Source organism: Cryptosporidium ubiquitum (assembly GCF_001865345.1).
Source record: "Cryptosporidium ubiquitum isolate 39726 chromosome Unknown contig_11, whole genome shotgun sequence".
Taxonomy (NCBI): Eukaryota; Apicomplexa; class Conoidasida; order Eucoccidiorida; family Cryptosporidiidae; genus Cryptosporidium; species Cryptosporidium ubiquitum.
The window spans coordinates 330782-352445 of NW_021639812.1; the positions used below are offsets into that span (position 1 = coordinate 330782).

Sequence of the window (21664 nt, forward strand, 5' to 3'; positions counted from 1 at the left end):
ATTTACAATTTTCACTTAAAAGTGAACCTTCTTAATGATTTTAATGAGCTGGAAATATCATTATACTTGAATGAATGTTTGTTTAAACTATTATTCACCATTCCAAAACGAATTAGTGCCAATATATCATGATATGGGATATTTTCATTACGAACACTTCTATTATCGTAAGGATTATCATTTAAATTGATATTTTTGTAAAAATTTGTCAAGTTGTTTTGGTTGAATGATTTGAGATGTTTTTGAATTTTTCTTTCTGAAAAGCTAAGCTTTGATTCAATTGATGCCATGTATTCCAAAATTATTATAAACATTGAAAATGACTCTCTGTACTGATAATCATATATCTTTTTTTTTTCATAAAATTCCAACACCTTAGTGAAGTAAATATTTATCTTTTCAATCTCATTATTGAAAAGCTTAAATACAAAACAGCTTCTGTTTTCCAAGTTACTTTCTTCTTCTACCTCTCCCTCTTGTTCAGAATCTAACTGATTTTCAACTTGTGCAATGTTATAATGGAAGATGCTTTTTATTGTCAATATGAAATATAATGATGAAACTGAATTATAAAGGAAGATTTCTAGATCAACACAAGGGATCGTTGTCAGGTTCTCTTTACTTTCAAGATCAAAGTTGGATATTAACAATGATATATTCCTAAATATTAAATCGATACTTTTCCTCATTTTGGTTAATACTTTAAATGGAAGAAACATAAAGATATTCTTTATGTGGCTGAAATTTACAAAATACCCACATTGTATCTTCTTATTATCAGAAACTTCACCAATAATGTTTGATAGAAGTTGATTAAATTCCTTGATCTTGCTCTGAAAATAACTATTTACGAGATCCTCTTGTATTTCGCTTAAAGAATCAATTATATTAGATGCACAAATAAAGCAATATAACTGCTTGTTGCTCAATACTGATCCTCTGAGAAAGTTGATCAGAAACTCATTTTTTTCAATTTTAGAAGTTTCCAGATTTTGATAACTTTCCAAATAACTTAATTCTGTACTTTTCCCAATACTCAGACAATACTGAGTCATTATAAAAAACAAATATTTAACAGACTCAATAATCCATCCATCGCTTTTAAGTAGCCCCTCACCTAATATTCCTTTAATATTGCTAGTTATGCAATAGGCTGAATAATACAAAATGTAATTTTCTTCATATTTTGAACACCAAATTAAAAATGATGAGAGAAATGTTCCTGCCTTACATGCATGAGCATGCAAATTTCCCTTGGAGTTGTGCAGTTTTGTAGAACCTTGATTGGCAAGAAAATGGATATCTAATAATAACAAGTAAGTAAAACTGGTGATATGAATAATTGATAAAAACTCCATGTTTTGGCTTAGATATGTAGAAAGATGTTCCTCTGATTTTTTTAATGAACTATCCATTATATTTGCTGCAGCTTGAAAAAGCTCAAGAATTTCGTTCATCAGCATCAATTGCATATTCTTATCTGCATACACTGTACAACATGTTTCACATAGAACTGGAAAAAGGAGAGAAAAATATGAAAAATCGTAAATTTCATCTTGAAGATGTAGAATTTTGTGAATATGGTTAACAACTTTGAATGTACTTTTTTTTGAAGTTGAAAATAATATTGGAAAGGCGATAAATAGTTTCTGAAGAATCTCAATAGAATGCCCTTCATTAGAAATCATTAATTTTGTGTAACAACCATCTTTATCTTTGAATATATTGTTTTTTCTAATCTTGGTATATTCTGATGTTATTTTATTGTTTTTTAGTTTACTTTCAAAAGCTTGCTCGTTAGATGATTCAACTCCCAAAATTCGAGCCAAAATCACGTAGTCAATTATATTAGTAAGAACTTCCCTTTGAATTAATTTTTCTAGTACTTTTTTTGATTCGGCTATCATCTTTAAAGTTAAATGTAAAAATTTGATGGTAATTCCTATACGTATATACTGCTCCTCCTTAATAATTATTTTTTCATTGTCTGAATCATTATCTAAATAAAAAGTATAAAGTAAATTTTCAATTGAAAATAGTTGTTTTGTAACCAAAATTTCGGTTAATATTATTGAATAATCATCTTCATGCCTGATGAACTCTTCAGCCAATGATAGTACAAAATTAATATTCAAATTTAAGTTCTCAATATTATATTGGATCACGGATTTAGAATACAATGTCATGCAAGACTCAATTAGTTTCTTTTTTAATTCTCTTTGAAAATCCTTACTTTTTTTTTCCGTGATTATTTTCGTTGATTGAAAGAAATCTAAAATTATTCTAAGCATATTGTCTGTACTTTCCTGGAAACTTAAAAATATGGATGTAGTAAGCTCAATTAATCCTGAAATTAGAGCATTGAACTCTTGAGCATATGTGACTTCGGATATTAGTTCTTTGTCTGGTTCTATCTCATTATTGATCTCTTTAGTTTTTAACAATGTATCAATAAAAGAATGAACTTCTCTAACATGATTTTCAAAATCTTCTTCAAAAGAAGGCAATAGTCTTAATCCATCGGAAATAAAAAGCATTAATAGTCTTAAAATCAGGTATAAACAACTCATATTACTTAATACTAATTTTACTGTACCATTGTTCTTTATATAAAATAGTTTAGTAATTGTTTTTAAAGAAAGTTCCTGGTATTTACCCACTATCCTCTTCTTATTATTGGCCCTCAAAATATTAAACCCATCCTCATGTTCATATCTCAAACTACCGTATTCAATCTTTTCTAAATTATTGATGGCAAATATCTCATAATCTATAAGCAATTTTTTTTCCAACAATTTAATGTTGTGTTTCTTCCCATTCAAGTACTTATTCACACACAATAAGAGCTCAGATAACTCATAACCGCAATTATTTGAAAATATTAAATCTACTACTTCTTCCATTTTGTACGAATATACAAAATATCATTTTCAAAACTTCCATTTTTTACCCTATTACGAACATGCTATAACTTGGTATATCCCCCCCCCCCACACGAAATTCATTACATAAAAATACTCAGATTTTATCACTGAAATTATTTTTAAAATTTAAATATAGTCAAATCTAAGCTTTGCTAGCTTTAAGATTTAATCTGTGTTTCTGCTGATTGTATTCATGTTTGTATTCCCGAAGAAATATCTCCAAATAAGATTAAATTTATTCTGGCGGCAACTATAGAAAATCGCCCTATTTTCAATATTACATTTTAAAAAATCCGAACAATATTTAAGTAAAACATTGAAAAAATTGCAATCACATTCTATAGCACCTAATTTATGGCTCTGTATTCTGAACCATATCGGGATGCCGACTAAAGAAAGTTCTAAACCATTTGATATTAACAATTTTTTGGCTGAATTTAGGTCTCAAATATCTAAAAGAAAGAAACGACTTCAAGAACAGTCGAGTTCAAGACATTTAGATATTTTTGCGGATAATAGAGCTAAGTTGATGGTTAAAAAAAACAATGATAGTAATAATACATCAGATATTAAAAGACTCATTGAATTTGCCATAGATAGGCCATCAGTCGAAGGAGCAGACTCTCCTTTAAGTCCATTCAATACCGACCTGCTGTTCTTTAATGAAGATGCATCCTCTTCTTCAATTTACTTTGAGTGGTCATGTACGGATTGTCCATTATATATGCCAAAGATGTGCAATTGTGGAACAAAAAGTGAAGAAAGTTCTCATTCTATGATTTGTAGCAATGAAAGCTGTGAAGGGTTGTTAAAAGTACCTTATAGTCTTATACAGATACCCCTAAATCGTAAAATTAACTCAGTTCAATCATTTGTATCTGAAAACATGGGAATTCCAAGTTCATTACTTATATATTATGGAAAACTAAAAAACTCACTACTCTTAGTGTTATTTGACAAAGAACAAGAAAGAAGTGTAGTAAAAGCTCTTTATAAAGCATCAGATTCTATTGGTTGCATTGCTCTCTATGACATTTTCCCTGATAATAACAAAAGTAGAAGTTCAAGAAGACCATATACCACTAAACTTAAATACACAGGTAAAATTCACAAGTTATACAAATAATTTAAGAATTCATATATAAAATCCACAGATCAGTATCAAATCGTGTCTATATTTAGTAATATCTCATTCATTATTTTCTCAAATAGCCAAAATTGTTTTGATTCTAATCAAGAATTCTAAATTCAAATGTTTGAGTGAAGGAAGAGATCAATGCATACTTAAATAATACGTCACTAACTCTTAATTAATAAAGTTCCCAACTTCCGAGTTATTTTATGAAAACTAGTTTTACAATTATAAAATTTCATTTGATCAGAACCACATTTTCACAAAATTATACCTAAGTTCTTAGTAATAGACAGATTTTTCAAAGAAAAGACAATTTAATTATATTTTTTTTAATTTACATATTTACTTTTGTATTTAAATTTATGGTGCGCGGGTTTTTTCTATTAAAGCTATTTGTAAATCAGTATTCTCATGATAGGAACTAATTTGAAAATGTGGAACTAACTAAAATCAATATTTTATGTTTAGATCAATTCCATTCACCATCTGAGATTCCATCAATGCTACCCTTCTTCACGGATTTCCTCCGGTTAGTAGTATTTTTGTTTTCACGTGATCTCTTGCTTTGTTTAATACAATCGGAAGAATCAGAAATCTCTCCCTCACTGAATAAGTCAGAAAACTCTTCAGACATTAGTGAGTCAATTTTATTACTGCTCAATTCATTCTTGCAGAATTTATTATTTTCTTTAACCTTTTGCAAAATTTCGTTGATTTCGAGCCCTTTATTGTTTTTGTAAAATGAATTAGATTTTGAAATTGCGTTAATAATGCAGTTTTCAATAGAATGGCTATCAAACTTATTGACAAACATGTCTATTGCCCTATTAAAGTCGTTTATACTTATAATTTCTAATCCGTTTAGTTTTTCTGTATAGTAAATTGTTAAACTTTCTATCATATTACTATCATCAGTACTGAATGAAATTGAGCCCATTCTCGAATTCAAACCAATTGAATCTTCTTGTTCAAGATCCTTAACATTGTTTCTATTGCGCCTTGTAAACATTAAAATCTCATGTGGATTTGCTGTTTTCCCAACAAACTGAAATCCAAACCTTTTAGAATTAATTAACTGTGAATCACATTCATATTCAACTCTAAGTCTGAGGATAGGCAGCTCCATCGAATTATTCTTTATGACCTCTTGTACCTCCGGAATTTGAGGCAAATTCAATTTGTTCTTTTCCATGTGTTCAACTTTTGCCATTTCAATCAGTTCATTGATTCTCGCAACTAAATGTTCCTCAACCTGAGTTATATTTTTGTCTAAAACCACGTGATCATACAAAAAGATCCTTGGTGAGATTAAAGGAATAGGAGTTGTTTTAAATGTGTTATTTTTGACTTCCAATAGTACTACATGCTTCTGCAAACTTTCAGATGCAATAAGAGATGTAGCAATTGAAGATCCCGGTTGAAGTACGAAAAAGTTCTTATTAGCAACCTCCACAGGGTCTACTATGCACTCATGTTCGTGGCCCCAAATGATTAAATCAAGGAAATCTGGTAAAAATGATTCTGGAATTGAATCTTTTGACAAAGTCCCTCCAAAATTACCTTTTCTCCTGTTTTGGTGGAAAAGTAATATAGAAAACCACTCGGAATCGTTATTATCAGGAATTAGAAATTTAACTTTATTCCTTTCAAATGACCTATAAAGCCTTTCGTCCCTAATATTTCCGATTCCATATATTGCTAATCGTGTGCTCCCTTTTTCAAGTAAAACTGGGGAAACCTCAATATTATCTACATTGCTATTTTTCCCTATATAGTTAATAAATCTTGCAGATTCAAGTATATCAAGTGGGGAAAGAAGTCCTTCTTCTCCAGGATCATCATGATTTCCATGTATTCCAAAAAATGGAATTGATACATTTGCGTCGCCAATCTCCCAATTGTAGCCATTAATATTTGATAAATCTCTCCGATTCAGAGCTCTAAACTTTATTTTTTTATTCCCCATACAATACCGGCGAATTATATTCATTACCTTATACATTATGTATTTAGAAGGTTTTGCAACGTCAAATAAATCTCCACTGTGTAAAATAAGATCGACATTGAGCTTTTTTCCAACAATTAAAATTTCTTCCAATGTAACTAGTGAGTCATTGCTTCTTATCCTAATCAATAAAGTACTCAAATTAATATTCAATGAGAACTAGTTCAAACATACCCATCTCTTTCTTTATATCCCGCATGTGTGTCTGTAAAAACAAGAATTTTAAATGTACTATCATCAACCCCAGCTATCTCCATTACGATCAATGTTTATAGCAACGAATGCCCTCATTATATAATTAATATTAGCCCCCAATTTGTTGGCGCCTATTTACCAATTTATGACCTTTGCATATTTTTTTCAAAAGATAAAAATATTCTTAAAATCTAAAAAATAAATAAATCCGATTACATTAAGTGTAATGTTTCTTATTGTGATCTCAAAATAAGTTTTCTAAAAAAATTTATTTGTTTTTTTGGGATAAGAATACGGATTGAGAATTTTCCATGGTGCTAATTAATAGATGGGCAGTATTTGTATATTTACTGTTATTGTTTTTGGGGTCGATTAAAAGTGAAGAAACCCAAATAAATTTAACAACACAAGTGAATAATCTCGATAGATACGAATTTATAGCTGATGATCTTCTGAGCAGAAATTTCCCATATCACAAATTTAGAGATCTAAAAAGAAGGTCCAGAGTAATAATCGAGGCCAACAACAGAATGTTGCATGTATTTGAGGATTTATTAAGTATTTCTGATGAGATTTTGGAAAGTTTTTCCGAGCCTTCAAAAGACTCATTTTTTTTGGAGAGCTATAAGCCCATTTCATTGGTAAGTTAATATCATGTAAACTAATCGTTGAAATCACGAAACCTTTAGGTCCCAAATCCTCTAATAAAATTTCTAGTTGACCATGTTGAAAAAATGCTTGAAAACTTGCCTTCCTCCAAGCCAATAAGTTATTATTTGGATAACGAAGTGATCGAAAATTATACGAGGGCACATAGAGAACTACTTAACGACTACAGAGTATTATCCACCAGAGTTGCGTGTAGACTTCTCATTACCTCTATATTGCTTTCATCGTTGGAGAACATAAAGAATAGAGAACATTCAATAGAGATTGGCATTTCATACCCTTTTTTGGATGATATTGTAATCCCTCCTAAATCTACAGCAAAATCAAATATTGCAAAAGTTTTAAATCGAATTTTGAACTCTATTCGTAATTTTGGAAGGAGAATTAAAATTGGAATAAAGAGAAAGGTAGATATGGATGACGAATCAGAATTGGTTAACTTGGAATCGCAAGAATCAAATGAAAAAGAGTTTATTTCCAATATCTATAACCATAGACAAAGCTGTAATGTGTCTATATTCGGGAGAGATAAGGTAGTTTTTGAAAACAATCAAGAAGTTCTTCAGGTAATAAAAAATTTTATAGGAAAACAAGAAAGAAATTCAAATACTCTATTGCAAATTCTCGAAAAAGTGGTCAAAGAGGAGCTTGGAATTGAGAACTTTAAAGAAATTATATGGAATATTAAAACCAAAAGCAAACTTACTCGTGTTTGTAGGAACAGCCATGTCTTGGAAATTTTACCCAAAAGAATGAAACTTAAGACTTGTATACAATTATTTAATAAGGTTGGTGAGATTCTAACAGGATTCTACTATAAGGATAATGAACATAGTAATTTGGCCGGAAGGATAAATATACTGAAAAGAATCAGAAGAAACTCCTCGCTAAAATTTATTCAAGTAAGTTTCAAATTAAAAAATTTATATAAAAAGAAATTTATTCAATTAAAATATATTCCCTTTAGGCAATATTAATATACTACAATGTAAATGAGAAGTTATTGAAGGATCAAGTGGCCAAAGCAAGTATGGGGACATTGAATAGAAGTCACAGAACCAGATACCCGGAAATATTAGATTCTGAACAGTAAGAGTATAAACACATAAATAGCTAACCCAAGATCATTCTCGTATTGCTATCTAACTTATTCATTGTGGGAAGTTGATCATTGCAAAGCTTTGGAATATCTCTAACCCAATTTAAATGGCGATTCCATTCTTTAGTAAGAGATTCCAATTTGGCATTTGTCTTATTGTATATCTCCCGCTGGTTAAGAATTGTTTCATTTTTTTCTTTAATCAATGAGTGAATATGTTTCAATAAATAAGGTGCCTGGGAGATTACTTCCTTACAACTTTCAAACTCTTCAGAAGTCACCTTAACTACTGAACATTTCATTATTAAATTTAGAGGTTTAATATATTTTTCTAACTTAGAAATAATATCAGGAGATTCCATTTGAAAATTAGAGTTCTGGATTAGTTTTACTTGTTTCTCTATATTAATCATTTTATTATTCGCATCTATTTTGGATTTTTTAATATTAAGAAGGTGGTCCTCTATGCTTGTTAAAGGAGATAAAACTTCTTTCCGAAGTTTTTTCTTCGTAGTGGGAAGTCTTGCTTTAATATTCTTTAACCCACTTCCTTGTGTTCTTTCATAGACTGTCTGTCTAAGTGAAGAAATAATATTTAAAACTTTGTTAATTGCTTCCTCACTTGCCTCCTCTAACTCATTTCTAAGTTCCGGCTTTACATCAACAGATTTCATAATATTGTTTGTTTGCTTTCTTTTTTCAAAATCCTCTTTCTTTATCTGGCGTAATCTTTTCTTAAGTGACATTGTTATGTCCAAGGAAAGTAAATACGAATAAGAATATAATGAATTTGGTACAGATTCATCTTTAGTTGAGGACTCAATGATTTCAGAGTAAACTTTATTCGTGAACTGGAGCTTTTCCAAAGAGTTAAGCATAATATTGGTAGAATTACTAATATAAATATATACATGGTCAAGTTCATTAGACAATAAATTAATATGTTGAATAAGCTTCTGAATTTCTGTAATAGAAGGTTTGTCCGAAAATTTCTCTTCCAATATAGCAACTTTTCTGGAATCTGGAAAAAAAGGAAGGCCTTTTGTATTTCTATTTTCTAATAAAGCTCCTTTCCTTGATTTGGTCTTAGAATATTGGAATAATGTAATTTTGGTTGGATAGAGCTTTGTCTTATTTAAAAATTTACTATCAAATTCCTTGTCATTTAAAATTTCATTTAATAAAGACAAACTATCCAATTTGTTCTTATTCTTTTCAAGCTTATTAGAACATAAACCTACCATATTCTTGTCATAAACGATATTGATATATGAGACATACATTAAAATCTCACGTAATATTTCGAAACTTCTTTCATATAAAATGAGAACGCTAGCTACAGACTTCATCATGTAAATAAGCTTTTTTTTTAGAGGAACTAAAATGTGATCATACTTGTGGCATTTACCCAGACGCTTTAGTCGTTGGTTCGCTTTATTTAGCTCCATTAGAACTATCTTTGAAAGAGGTGACGAAGGAAATATTGTGTTTTCAGGTAAGTAATCCTGAAGTTCAATAATAATGCTACTTAAAATGTTCCTGTCAATGCTTTTCAAAGCATCTTTATCTACAAAATCCTTCAAAGTAAAATAAGGTTCTAATTCTTTGCTTCTATACAGACTCCTTCTATTTTCATCCAAAAATAAAATAAGATTGAAGAGTTTACTACATTTATTTACCTGGTTAATTGCTTGATCAAGTTCATTGTGAATAGAGCTTGCAGCTATTTTAAAAACCTCAAAGTTTTTATTATGTTGTTTTAAAACTCCAAATGAATGGTGAGAAAGCTTTGTTGAAATAAAATCTTCGATTTCTTGTCTTAATTCAACACAAAGGTTTTTTTTTCGTTTTAAGGAATCTTTGTTATCAGTTATATTATCCTGAGGATTTTGTAAGCTGTTCATTAGCCGGATACAAAAGTCGATCTCAAACTTCTTTGTATTAATAAAATCTAAAAAGGAGATAAATTCCTTGAATGTACGTACTTCATCTGACTCCTGAAGAAATCTGAAATTTTTTGTCCAAAGATGAATTGAATCTCTTAGTACTGACATTTCACTACTAAAAGTCTTAGAATCTGCCATATTTCGTTTAAGAAGCCTTAACAGAGAGTTTTCGCAAACATGTTGAACTCTTTCTTCTTTATAAAAAATTCTTTTCTGAAAAGTGATCGTGCTCTCTAATTTACTGTTCAAATTAACTAATTCAACATTACTTGTAAACTTTGACATTTCGACAAAATAATCAAGTAAATATTTGTACCTTCCATTATTTTCTTTTCTCTTTGAGCTCCAAAACTTTATTTGAGCTTCCGAAACTGCAATAATAGAGAGAAACAAAAATATAAATGGAACTATCCACGAATTCATTTTGCCTCTAAAAATCAATAATTTAAAGTCTAAAAGGAAGTTTTTCTTCTCCGAAAAAAACGAATAGGGCCAATTTACCGTTATAATCTTCTTATTACCATAATATTACTGCAACAAATGTTTTATATATTTTGCCAATTTACCCTAGTTCTTAATTTAAATAATCTCATCATACTCCCAATCTAACTAGAGATATGTTGCGCGCCAGAATGGCGGGCAAAGTTATGCCAATATTTTTGTAATGCAAGAAAAAGTACTAAAAAAAATGTAAATGACGAGATAAATTGAAATAAATTCATGAAACCAGCTAGGAGACCAGCAAATTTATCCAATTAATGAATATAAATTCTGGGATATTTACATTAGTATTGTTTTGGTTTTATTATTCAATGGTAAATATTTTCATTTTAATTAAAAATATGCAAATGGCGGAATTTGTATATCCCCACAATAACATGTGTAGTAATAAAAAATACCAAAAATTAACAAAAAAAAACTTTAATAGTAAAAAGATAGTATATAAGAAACATGATATTCCGATTTTAATTTATATTAATGTATCATGCATGATCGACCACGCCTAAATGGGGCGTTTAGAAGAAGCTCCAGTCTTGACTCCTTTGATTCAAGCAAAAGGAATTTGGGTTGGAGACTTAATCAAGGTAACACGTTTTCAAACAGTAGAGAAGAGAAACCAATAATTAGCTCCTTAGAACGCGAGACTAGAGCTTGGGAAAGACTGAAGAGATTATCATTAAGTATTAAGTCTGTAGGCCAAGGTGTTACAAGTGACGACAAATTCCCTCAAAACAAAGTTCAAGTAGAACAGATTCTTCTATATATAAATACAGGTGCAAAATACAACGTTAAAATCTACGAAAAGAAGGATGAGTATGCACGAATGGTATATGAATTATTTTCTTTAGGGGGTCATTGCTACGATATAATGATGAGTTCATTTAAAAATATTGTGAGTAATCCTAAAGTCAACGGTGTGATCATGACCAGAATGGATCGTCTATTGAATTTCTTGTCATTTATTCAGGATTTACATAAAAACTACTGTGACCCAGCAGTAATCGGCATTGCCCCAAAACAAAGACTTCAAAGTGGGAAGTCTATAAATAGGACACAAGATGATCTTTTGAGAAGTTCAGCTTATATATATAATGCAGATAGTAAAAGATCAAACGAAGGTGAGAAAATTATTCAACCAAACAAGAAGCTTACAGAAACTTTATCAAGAAAAATAGCTCAGAATATTAATCTAAAGAAGAGCCTACTTGAGAGGTATAAAATTGAATGGAAGAATAAGAATTTTCTAAGCCCCGAAAATCCCAAGAATACCTATGGTCATATTAAACAACGGTCCCTTGAGGGAATTAAAAAAAACCCCGTTTATGGCGACCAAATACTAAGCCGAGAACCAGTTGGGCTCGAATCATATGGAGGAAATGTCAGAAAAATCTTCGAATCGTTGCAGTATTCTAGGAAAAAAATTGGAGAGGATAAAGACGGATCAAGACTACTATCAAATATACAAATCTCCAAAGATTTTATTTCAGAAAGCAAATCTGAGAATTCTTTGAAATTAGAAAAACCGAACTTGAGCTTCAAAAAATCGGAAGATCAACGAATTCAAGGACTACAGAGACTCATTGAAAAACTTAAAGAGGTTAAGCTGGGCTCAAATAGCCACGGAGATAAATTCGTGGAAGAACCAAAAAGCAGTTCAATCTGTTTACCTTATTTCAATAAAGAAGCAAGAAAAGTAAATGGAGAATATTCGAACTCTGCCTTTGATCCTTTAAAGGCTGAAAGTTTGATTCAAACTCAAGCGGAGTTCTTAAATGTTTTAAATAAGAATATTAAGTCTGAAAAGTGTTTACCTGAAAAAGTTAATGATGAAAGTAACTCAAAAGAGAGTACTCATAAAGAGAAGCGGCGTTGGGAGTTGGATACACCTTATATCTATTATAGGAATATTGAACTCGATAACCGTTTGAATCCAGAAAATAGAAAGGAAAAATACAATGAACCCGTTAATATGGATCATTGCGGAAATACTGAGGTAGAACAAACATATATCCGAGGAATACCCCCAGTAAAATATGAATATTCTAAAGCTAGAGAGCCGGTTTGTGTCACTCAACATATTAGTCCGGAGTCGACTCCAAATATTATTTCTCAAATTGATCAAGAAAAAATTGAAAGAACTATTAAATTAGAACAATTGACTGTCTTAAATGAGACTAATGAAGAAGATCAATTCGACGATTTTGTAACTCCTGAATTAGTTAGTTTGTGTTCAGAAAAGAATATAGGGCTTGAAAGTGCCATTCCAAAAAATAATTCAAGTAATACAGACATACAAATTAAAACGATTAATCCGGCGTTAGTTCATGTTCCAAAAAATGTCTGCATTGATGTAACACAGGAAACATTCGCCAAGGATAAATTATGCAATATATCCAATATAGATTCTGCTGAAGATACGAGCGCTGATCTAATAGGATGTGAGGATACTCTAGTTCACGCTATTATCCCAGATATAGCTTTTGACGAAATCGAACAAACTCTGGAACGAAGGCATGATTTGGAAAATTCCCCACTGAAACCCATTAAAATCCTTAAGGATGGGGAAACTGCAGTTGAAGAGATCAGCAAAATAACCAACAAGTTGGAAGACATGACTATTATGAATGAAAGTTTGATCAAAAGAATCGAAGACTTACCAATTGAAAATATTGTTTCAAACGAAAATAGCTTATCGATTTTAAATTCTTACATTCCCAGCTCAGAAAAAAACTCTAACATAAATGAGAAGGCTATAAGCATGAGTCGAATATCAAACATTGAATATTTTACTTCAGGTGATGAGGAGCTTAGAAGTAAAATTGAAGAATACAATTACTGGTTTGAAAATGCAAGCTCCGGTAATCACTATGAACTGAGTTTGGACGGATTAAATTTGGAAGAGTTTTATTACAAAAGCATTGAGTCAATTCCCAGATGCTACGATGAATTAATCGATATGTCGGAGAGTTCCATATACAATTTGTGCAAAATAATCTGCAATACATTGCCCAGGGTTGTAATAGAGCAAGTGAAGAAAGATACCGTGAATAAAGCGGGAGAAAATGAAAATGACGTAGGAATTGAGGTTTTAGCTCACTATGAGTTATGTGAGGAAAATCTTTTATCTTTTGTTCATGAGCAGGTGATGAAAGACCCAAGTTACCTAGAGTTTAGGTCATCTATTCGAAGAGAAGTCTACCCTCCAGATGATAACTTTATTCTATTGATTATTGATCTCATAAGAGAATTGGTAAAAGAATGGAGGTACTATGTGTTAAATTCACAGAAAATGCAAATAACAAATGAATTGATCTCTAAGCAGGTAGTAGATATCTTAAGCAACTCCTATGAACCTTATTTGTCAGAGGTAAGTCCTGAGGAATGGGTACTAAAAAAAGTTTTTCATGCGCCCCGTTACCCTAATATCCTTGAGTCTGAAAAAGAGCTCCTCAATATTGAGCATTTGTTTAAATATCATTCTTGTGAAGATTCTATCACAAATGAGTATATTAACATGGACCGTCAACAGTGGCTTCAAACTAGCAATTACTATTTGCCACTTCTAAACGAGGTTATCGAACAAATTCTGCACGAGACAATTGGTAGTGCTATTTTAGACTTAAAAACTCATTAGCTATATACATTAGACTCATAAGTAACATTTAATTAATATGATTTGGCGCCTTTGCACATATTTAGTTTTAATATGTAATCTGTAAGTAACGAATCCGTTTCTGTTTCGGGAAATGTAAAAAAAATGGAGTTTTCTTCAAGCGAGTTCTTAGAAAAAGTCATTCCATGTAGCGAGAAACTAGAAATCTTACTTGAAAAATACATATCGGAATGTGTTTTTTGGAATGAGATGGATCAAGTTCTTGAGTTAAGTAAACAAAAAATTAAAAAGTTTTCAGAAGAATTATCAAAAATTGAAATTTCAAAGACTGATATTATTCATTCGATTATGTTATTATTAATAAAAAGGGAAGGCCTTAATGATGAATACAAAATTAATATGAAAAAAGATAGGCAAATTTTAATTATCTGTACAAGCACATTATTTTTAGTTAATAGTGGATATTTTGATATAGTATTTTGGTTGGACATAATTTTAGATATTTCTGGTCTTTTCAAGGTTCACGGATTGGTGGCATTTACCAGATGGATTTGTGGGTGTTTTGAAGAGTTTAATTGGTCAATTTCTAACCCAGGTGTTCCCTTTGATAAAAGAGGATTGCCTCAGGAAGACTTTGGAAGTGTTACTCAACAAACTCCTGGAGGAGATCTTTCTCCCTCTGTAGCTGCGCAACGACAGCTTGCTCAAGCAAAATTTGTGGGCTTGTTAAAAGTAATAAGTAGAAGACTTATAGGTTACCATTGTTTAATAGAGGCAGGGATGCTTAGAAGCTTTGTATTTTCAATACTACCATCTAACCAGGCAGGAATATGCAGAAAGGTCTTTACCCCCAGAGTCTATTCCTCTCTTTATATTGATGAACAACTGGAAAGCATTTTTGAAGCTTCTACTTTAATAGATGACTTGGAGGCCTATTCAGATAATGATACGGATAAAGAAGAAGGAGAAATGTCTAATGAGAAAGAGGATGCTCAACCTTATTTAGTTAAAAGCGACTTTAAACATCTTCTGAAACCTTCTAAATATGTTAAGAGTGCATTTGAAGCTTATAAAAGAGTGGACAACTTTTTTCAGACATCAGCTGACTTTTTGAATTCAATGATTGATAACTCAGAAACTCTTTCTTCTAACAAGAAAAAACAAATTGATGATATATGCAAAGATATTGAAATTGTTGTCTCATACTTTGAAGATTATAAATGCGTGGACGTCCAAGACCCAGTTATTTACTTCCAAAGATTGAATTCAATTTTAGAAGGAATTCCTTCAAGCTTAGAATCATATTACTTTAGAACTAATTTTGCATACAGATTTTCATTTATAGTATGTTGCCAACTGAATCAAGTGATTGATGGATGCAAGCATGCATGTGAGCATATGTATAACAAAATGGTTCCTCTTTTGCAAAGATGCTTAGGGTCAATTGACAAATTAAAAAACAAAAATTTGCCCTTTGTGACGCTTTTTATTAATCAGATGATTAAATATGAATTTATTTGGCAAGTCTGGAAGAATAACAACTGTGTTGATGTTTCTATTCCTCTTGAAAAATTAAAATTGTTTGGAATCACAAAATTCTCCACTGAAGAAAGATATGATTGTAAGAAGAGGAAAATTGAGGAAAATGAAAGTGTTACAAAGTTTATTGATGATGAGACATTTAATAATTATATGTATTTCATTCATAATTATTCAAACTCTGATTGTATCGAAGATTTGCATTCTGTAAAAATAAGAAATGTAAATTTTCCAAACTTTACAACTGAAAGAGAATTATTATATTTAGACCCTATTGATCTCGATTCATACTCTTCAAAGAGCGTAAACTCTAAAATTGCTAATAAATTCAATGATTACAAGGAAAAAATTCTGATTGATTTAGATCCAAATAACGAAATTGACGAATCTGAAAAAAGTATCAAAGATCCTATTATTAGATGGAGATGTAACAGATTACACAAGAGAATACACCTAGACTGTTTAAATAAACTTTCTGACATACAGTTATCAATCAATAATATTGAATCTCTAATTAAAAATTGTGAAATAGAAGAATCAAAAGAAGTCCCTCTAGAGACAAGTAAATTTGAATTTTTGAGCATATATCCTTCACCTGTGAATAACTAATTGTATACATACTATTTATACAGATATCTGTATAATTTAACATGGTTTAGGAAAAATAAATAATTAGTCATAAATTCAGAATAGATATTAAATAAATAATTCTCAAAACGATGAATCCTACAATTATCTAAAATATAAAACCAATTTAGGCCCCTTTATATATTGGGTAATTACCAGTCTTTCCAGTCGTAGAGCTGGATGATGAAATATCACTAAGTTTATATGATTTTCCTGTGAATGGAGTATATATTACATGGGAAGGCGCACTAGTACTGTTTATATTAGTGTTTGTACTAGGAATCCCTGCCTCATTAGTGGCGTTTGCTGCATTTTCCCCAGCTGAAGCCTCTGCATTTGATCCATTCCAAGGATTTATGAATTGATTTAACAGTTCATCGATTTCTTCAACAACATGGATATTTTTAAAGATATAGTAGCTAATAATACATGCAAGGAATGAAAGTATTGGTGAAGCTATAAAAATTATAATTCTTAATTTTTCGACGAATTCGGGATCCGAAAACTTAATCACTTTTGAAAACATAGTTACGTTAGATACAATTGCATTCCTCTTTAACCGTTCAATTGTTGTTAAAAGCAATAAAATTCCTCTTACAAATGATATCGAAATAAATAAAAAAAGTAGACATGGTGGTTTTTCAGTATATACCACATAACCCAAATATATCATCCATATTTCAAAAAAAGTACTTATAACATCGGTAAGTGTTACAACTCTCAATATCACTATAATGAACTGTAAAACCAAGATAAAGGCGAGTGCATATTCAAGTTTTTTAGTCAAGGGTGTCTCCTCTGTTCTTAAGTTAAAACCTACAATTGAGTAAGTAAACATCTTATATCAACAAATTATACTTAGCTTATTCTTCTCAGCAGGTCTGCCAGTTTATTTGAATTTCTGATCAAATTTAATTTAAACCAACTTGTAACAAGCCTTCAAAACATATCCAAACCCCTACACGCCAACCTATCAAATTCTAGACCTATCTGTAAACTTCTTGCCTCCTAATTACAATATTCTGTATAGCTAACGATAACTCGTTTCTCTTGAGTTTTAAACTTTGAATTATTGAACCCCCTGTTGTCGTTTACCTTAAAATTGTAATTTAGTCCGAGGAGAATTCCCGCCTAAATATAGATCTTTATTGGGTGCAGCAAAGGTCAAAGTGTATAATTATTGAATCTGAATTTTTGCAACCTTAAGTTATTTAAAAAAAAAATCCGCATTTTAATGGTTACATTAATTTAGTAGAATTTGAGCGATCGGCTCAATTTCTTCGACACAACTAAGATTTAAAAGAAGACGGTAAGACTTAAAATCATGATTAGATAGAACTTTTGTTTCTAGAGTGGAATCTTTGTATCCAACGTGAAAGTCTTTGTTCAGATTCGAAAATTATATCATCTCCTTTTTTGAAAGTTGCTGTACTCGTTCTAACATTACCTTCATTTGCACTAGAGTTTGATGAATTGCTCGAAATGCCTGAGTAAATTGGTGTCTGGATGCATTTTTCAATATTGCTTTCATTTCCTGTTATTGACAGCCTCCTATTATGATAAAAGTTTTGATCCTTAAGATCATTTATAGACTTTTTCTTCGGATAACACTTATCTCTGTAACCGTTCAATCTAGTTGGTGCTGTTACGGGAGAGTGCGTGCAAATTTTTGAATTCGACTTGTGGAATATATCTGCAGACCCGGGAGCATTGTCCTGTGATCTAACGTTGTATACCGAAGTTTTTCTCTTTGGAGTAATGTAGGATAACTTTTCATTCTCCTTAATCAAAAAGTTCCTTGTTAATTCTGTCTTTCGTTGAAGAGAACTTTTATTCGAATGCTTTCTACACTCCTCGTTAATTAAATGACTAGTATTCCGACTAATATTCTCATTGTTCGAACATGTTATTCCAGTACTAGCCGAAGAGTCTATAGATGCGTCTAAAGCGGATTCTTCAGATGTTATTTTCTTCGAGATTTGATCACTTTTTAATAACAACGATTCTAGATAGTGGTTATAACTAAGAATTTTTTGGTACTCATACATTAGGAAATACAGATCCAACTTTGATGAAAGCCTTAGAGTCTTGTACTTGATGAAGTCTAGGTTGAAGATTTCTTCTGCAGATGGCCTTTTATGTGGGTCTCTTTCAAACATTAGTTTTAAGACTGAATTAAGTTCACTAGAGTAACAGTTCGGCAAGTCTGGAACTATACCATCTTTGACATATTTCCTTAATTCATCATAGCTCCTAGCGTAAAATGGAGGTCTTCCCACTAAAATTTCATATATACAACACCCTAATGACCATATATCACTTTTTTCATCATATTGACCTTTTCCCAGAACCTCGGGAGACATATAATAAGGCGTGCCAACATGAGTAGTTGCAAGTTGATTCCTTCCAGATAAGTATCTTGCAAGCCCAAAATCCCCCAACTTAACAATTGTAGTCTTTTGTTCTTGTTGATCGATGTTACAATTAATCCTTGAACCTTCCTGAATTTTATGAATAAGTTCAGATGATGACGGGTTTATCATGAAAATATTTTGGGGTTTTATGTCTCTATGAAGCACCTTATTATTACGTGTATGGCAGTAATTTAGCGCATCTAAAAGTTGAACAAATATAGAGATAACATCTTCCTCATCAATACTTATTCCTAACTTTTTTTTCTTGAGAATATTTCCCAGATCTCCTTCATCGCAATATTCCATTACAATATAAATCTGTTGGTTCTGCTTGTCTATTATCCTATCAATATATTTAATTATATTTCTATGACTTAATTTTCGCAAAACATTTACTTCATTAACAATCTGTATTTTTTCTTGTTGTGTCATATTTTCATAACAAATTTTTTTCCAAACAAATACCCTTCCATCAGACTTTCTTCTAATTTTATGGACTGTGCCAAAACACCCCCTCCCTATTTCTTCAATTTCTTCATAATCCTCCTGGACGAATGTGTTTTTGTCCAGGGCTCGTTTTTGCATTGTTATTAGGCGAAGATTTGACGGTCCTTGCATACCACATTAATAGTACAACTTTTGGGCCCTTCAATACTTAAAAAATGACAAAAAATCATATATGAATAACTCTTCTTTACCGATTTACCTCCTTTTTTAATTACCATTACGTGTTATTACGCATTTCATCCCCACAAATTCTCATGCCATTTTGGCGCCACATCACATGTTTTATCCATCAAATAAAGTCTCAGTAAAAAAATTAACTTGCTTAAAAAAAGCCACAGTTTTGAGATTTAGATGGACTTTAGACGAGCTTTGATCAGTTTTTCTTTTACCAGTTTATTGGAAGATTAAAAAAAAGAAAGCGGCGGTAAGTACCGTTGTTGCATTGGCGCTACCGATAAAATCAAAGTGGTACAAAAACATTATAAAAAAACAATTTAAAAATTTGCTAGGGCGAATTATAATTTGAGTATAATCATAATGGATGGTGTTGAAAATAAAAACCATGTTGGAATGAACTGTTCTCTTGATGACTTAATCAGAAAAGAAGCTCCAAAAAAAGCGAGTGCCAAATCAGTGAGAAAAAGTATGAGCCGAGGAAAGCCTGTGGTAAAAAACAAAAAAATGGTTCATTCAGACAGGAAATTTGGTAATAAAAGGAGTAACAGTTCAATACAGGCCTCTTCTGGTAGAAGTAATTCCAGTGGTTTGTACAGAGGTGTATATAAAAAAGAAGGCAAGTCACAGTCTTTACATATGAGAAGGAAAAAAGATTTTCAAATGAGAACTGAATTAAACACAAACGATAGTATACCTGATAAATACTGTGAATTATCCAATTTTAATGAACGTGAAAGAATAATAAAAATGATCCGCCTTGAGCACAAAGATGAAGACTTTACGCTTCAAGTTCTACTAGATTCAAACCCAATAATTATTGTAAATAAAATAACAGGAGTCATTAAATTAAATTCTTTTAATTGCAGAACTTCAAGCATGCTTGATGTCTGGAATTTGCTATTAAAGCCTCTTGGCTTATCTTTACAGGTAGTAAATATGAATGGTGACTGTACAAACTGGTCAATCACTGATGGGTGTTGTTATATGGAGAATTTCAGAGATGGTATGATAGTCCGTGGATCGGGCTCTAGAGATACGGCTAGAAATGCTCGATTTTCGATTCTTGAACAACATATTAGGCAGTTAATCATTTAGTTCATGTTCAGTTAGATATACAAATGAATAATCAATATATATGTATATGTATTATGTATATGTATATATAAGTGTTCGTTTAATTCTCCTTAATATTACTTTCTCCAGAAGCTCTTCTTTTTTGAGCTCAATTCTTGAATTTTCTTTGCTAAAGTTTTTTGCTTTTCTAATAGTGCTGCGTGCTTTTGCTCTGCAATTGCCAAATCAGACTGTAGGAATTTGAGTTCAACATTGTCTGCGCCGTAAACTCCGTCGTTCAAAGAGATCACACTAGATAACTTTTGAATATTTTCAACTATTTTTGATCTTTGTTGCAGTGTTTCTTTTGCAAGAGCTTCAGCTTCTAGTAATTCTTGATTTGCTTCTTGTAAGGTCTTAGCACGAACTCTTTTCAATCTGTTAATTTCAGACTTAAATATTTTAAATTCTGATTGAGATAAACTAAGCCTTCCGACGCATGTCATACATGGAGTTCCAGTTTGTTCTTCTTGTTTGATTGCAATTGAAGGTGGTTCCAAAAATACAATAGGTGCTTCCATATTTTTGAATGCTGATGACAAAGACATTTTTGAAATAACCTCTGATAAATTATCAACTATGCCCAAGCTATTTTCTGCAAAGATGTTTTTTGGATTGCGCCTAAGTTCTGCAAACTCTTTAATTCCAGCCCAATTATCTTCTATTTGTGTGATGTTATTCTTAATATTAACTAGGCTTTTCATCATCTCCTGTGATTGGACAACTAGTTGGTCTTGTAATTCAAAATCTGGGCTATAATCTTTTCTTGGAGTTGTTACTTCTGGGTAAAAAACTCTATAATATGTACCAACTGTTTTGGCAATTGTGTCCAAAAGCCCAGCTTCGCACCCATTTGGTTTTCCTAGAACGTAAATGAATAAAATTAATACTAAAGAAAACGAAAGATTCATTTTTTGAATGTATAACTCTTCTTACTGCTAATGACTTGCATTTAGGTTTTACCTGTAGTAGTAAATGCAATCATATTTGCATGCAATTGTTTGCATGCATGCGAACATTTACCGCCTCAAACTTCTAAAATTGCTGATAAATTTTATAATGAATTAATCAGATTAGAACAGAAAATATTTTTTTTTTTTTTTTTTAAAAGCTCCGACTATGATTTATTATTTACTTTAAAATAATTATCGAAGAAATAATAATACATATTGTAAATTATTTGGAGGGACTAAACAAAAT

General features: G+C 31.1%; 11 protein-coding genes across 11 annotated transcripts; 5 read left to right on the plus strand and 6 right to left on the minus strand.

Moving 5' to 3' along the window:
* Positions 1-11: 11 nt before the first annotated feature.
* On the minus strand, positions 12-2903 carry cubi_00136 (uncharacterized protein; the record flags this gene model as incomplete). The annotated part of the gene is made up of 1 exon (XM_029017150.1): positions 12-2903. The coding sequence occupies one exon, from the start codon at positions 2901-2903 to the stop codon at positions 12-14; it is 2892 nt and encodes a 963-aa protein (XP_028875729.1).
* A 403-nt stretch (positions 2904-3306) lies between these two features.
* cubi_00137 (uncharacterized protein) lies at positions 3307-4050 on the plus strand (the record flags this gene model as incomplete). The annotated part of the gene is made up of 1 exon (XM_029017151.1): positions 3307-4050. The coding sequence occupies one exon, from the start codon at positions 3307-3309 to the stop codon at positions 4048-4050; it is 744 nt and encodes a 247-aa protein (XP_028875730.1).
* A 478-nt stretch (positions 4051-4528) lies between these two features.
* Positions 4529-6321, minus strand: cubi_00138 (DNA repair and meiosis protein MRE11; the record flags this gene model as incomplete). The annotated part of the gene is made up of 2 exons (XM_029017152.1): positions 4529-6185; positions 6239-6321. 2 exons carry the CDS (start codon positions 6319-6321, stop codon positions 4529-4531), a joined length of 1740 nt encoding a protein of 579 aa, XP_028875731.1.
* Positions 6322-6570: 249 nt separating this feature from the next.
* cubi_00139 (uncharacterized protein) lies at positions 6571-8021 on the plus strand (the record flags this gene model as incomplete). Its single annotated transcript, XM_029017153.1, has 3 exons — positions 6571-6900; positions 6949-7830; positions 7896-8021. 3 exons carry the CDS (start codon positions 6571-6573, stop codon positions 8019-8021), a joined length of 1338 nt encoding a protein of 445 aa, XP_028875732.1.
* Positions 8022-8041: 20 nt separating this feature from the next.
* On the minus strand, positions 8042-10396 carry cubi_00140 (uncharacterized protein; the record flags this gene model as incomplete). The annotated part of the gene is made up of 1 exon (XM_029017154.1): positions 8042-10396. The coding sequence occupies one exon, from the start codon at positions 10394-10396 to the stop codon at positions 8042-8044; it is 2355 nt and encodes a 784-aa protein (XP_028875733.1).
* Positions 10397-10958: 562 nt separating this feature from the next.
* On the plus strand, positions 10959-14108 carry cubi_00141 (chloroquine resistance marker protein; the record flags this gene model as incomplete). Its single annotated transcript, XM_029017155.1, has 1 exon — positions 10959-14108. One exon carries the CDS (start codon positions 10959-10961, stop codon positions 14106-14108), a length of 3150 nt encoding a protein of 1049 aa, XP_028875734.1.
* A 123-nt stretch (positions 14109-14231) lies between these two features.
* Positions 14232-16235, plus strand: cubi_00142 (uncharacterized protein; the record flags this gene model as incomplete). Its single annotated transcript, XM_029017156.1, has 1 exon — positions 14232-16235. The coding sequence occupies one exon, from the start codon at positions 14232-14234 to the stop codon at positions 16233-16235; it is 2004 nt and encodes a 667-aa protein (XP_028875735.1).
* A 145-nt stretch (positions 16236-16380) lies between these two features.
* cubi_00143 (uncharacterized protein) lies at positions 16381-17091 on the minus strand (the record flags this gene model as incomplete). Its single annotated transcript, XM_029017157.1, has 1 exon — positions 16381-17091. The coding sequence occupies one exon, from the start codon at positions 17089-17091 to the stop codon at positions 16381-16383; it is 711 nt and encodes a 236-aa protein (XP_028875736.1).
* Positions 17092-17581: 490 nt separating this feature from the next.
* Positions 17582-19252, minus strand: cubi_00144 (uncharacterized protein; the record flags this gene model as incomplete). The annotated part of the gene is made up of 1 exon (XM_029017158.1): positions 17582-19252. One exon carries the CDS (start codon positions 19250-19252, stop codon positions 17582-17584), a length of 1671 nt encoding a protein of 556 aa, XP_028875737.1.
* A 459-nt stretch (positions 19253-19711) lies between these two features.
* cubi_00145 (uncharacterized protein) lies at positions 19712-20446 on the plus strand (the record flags this gene model as incomplete). Its single annotated transcript, XM_029017159.1, has 1 exon — positions 19712-20446. One exon carries the CDS (start codon positions 19712-19714, stop codon positions 20444-20446), a length of 735 nt encoding a protein of 244 aa, XP_028875738.1.
* Positions 20447-20541: 95 nt separating this feature from the next.
* Positions 20542-21375, minus strand: cubi_00146 (uncharacterized protein; the record flags this gene model as incomplete). The annotated part of the gene is made up of 1 exon (XM_029017160.1): positions 20542-21375. The coding sequence occupies one exon, from the start codon at positions 21373-21375 to the stop codon at positions 20542-20544; it is 834 nt and encodes a 277-aa protein (XP_028875739.1).
* Between the last annotated feature and the right edge of the window lie 289 nt (positions 21376-21664).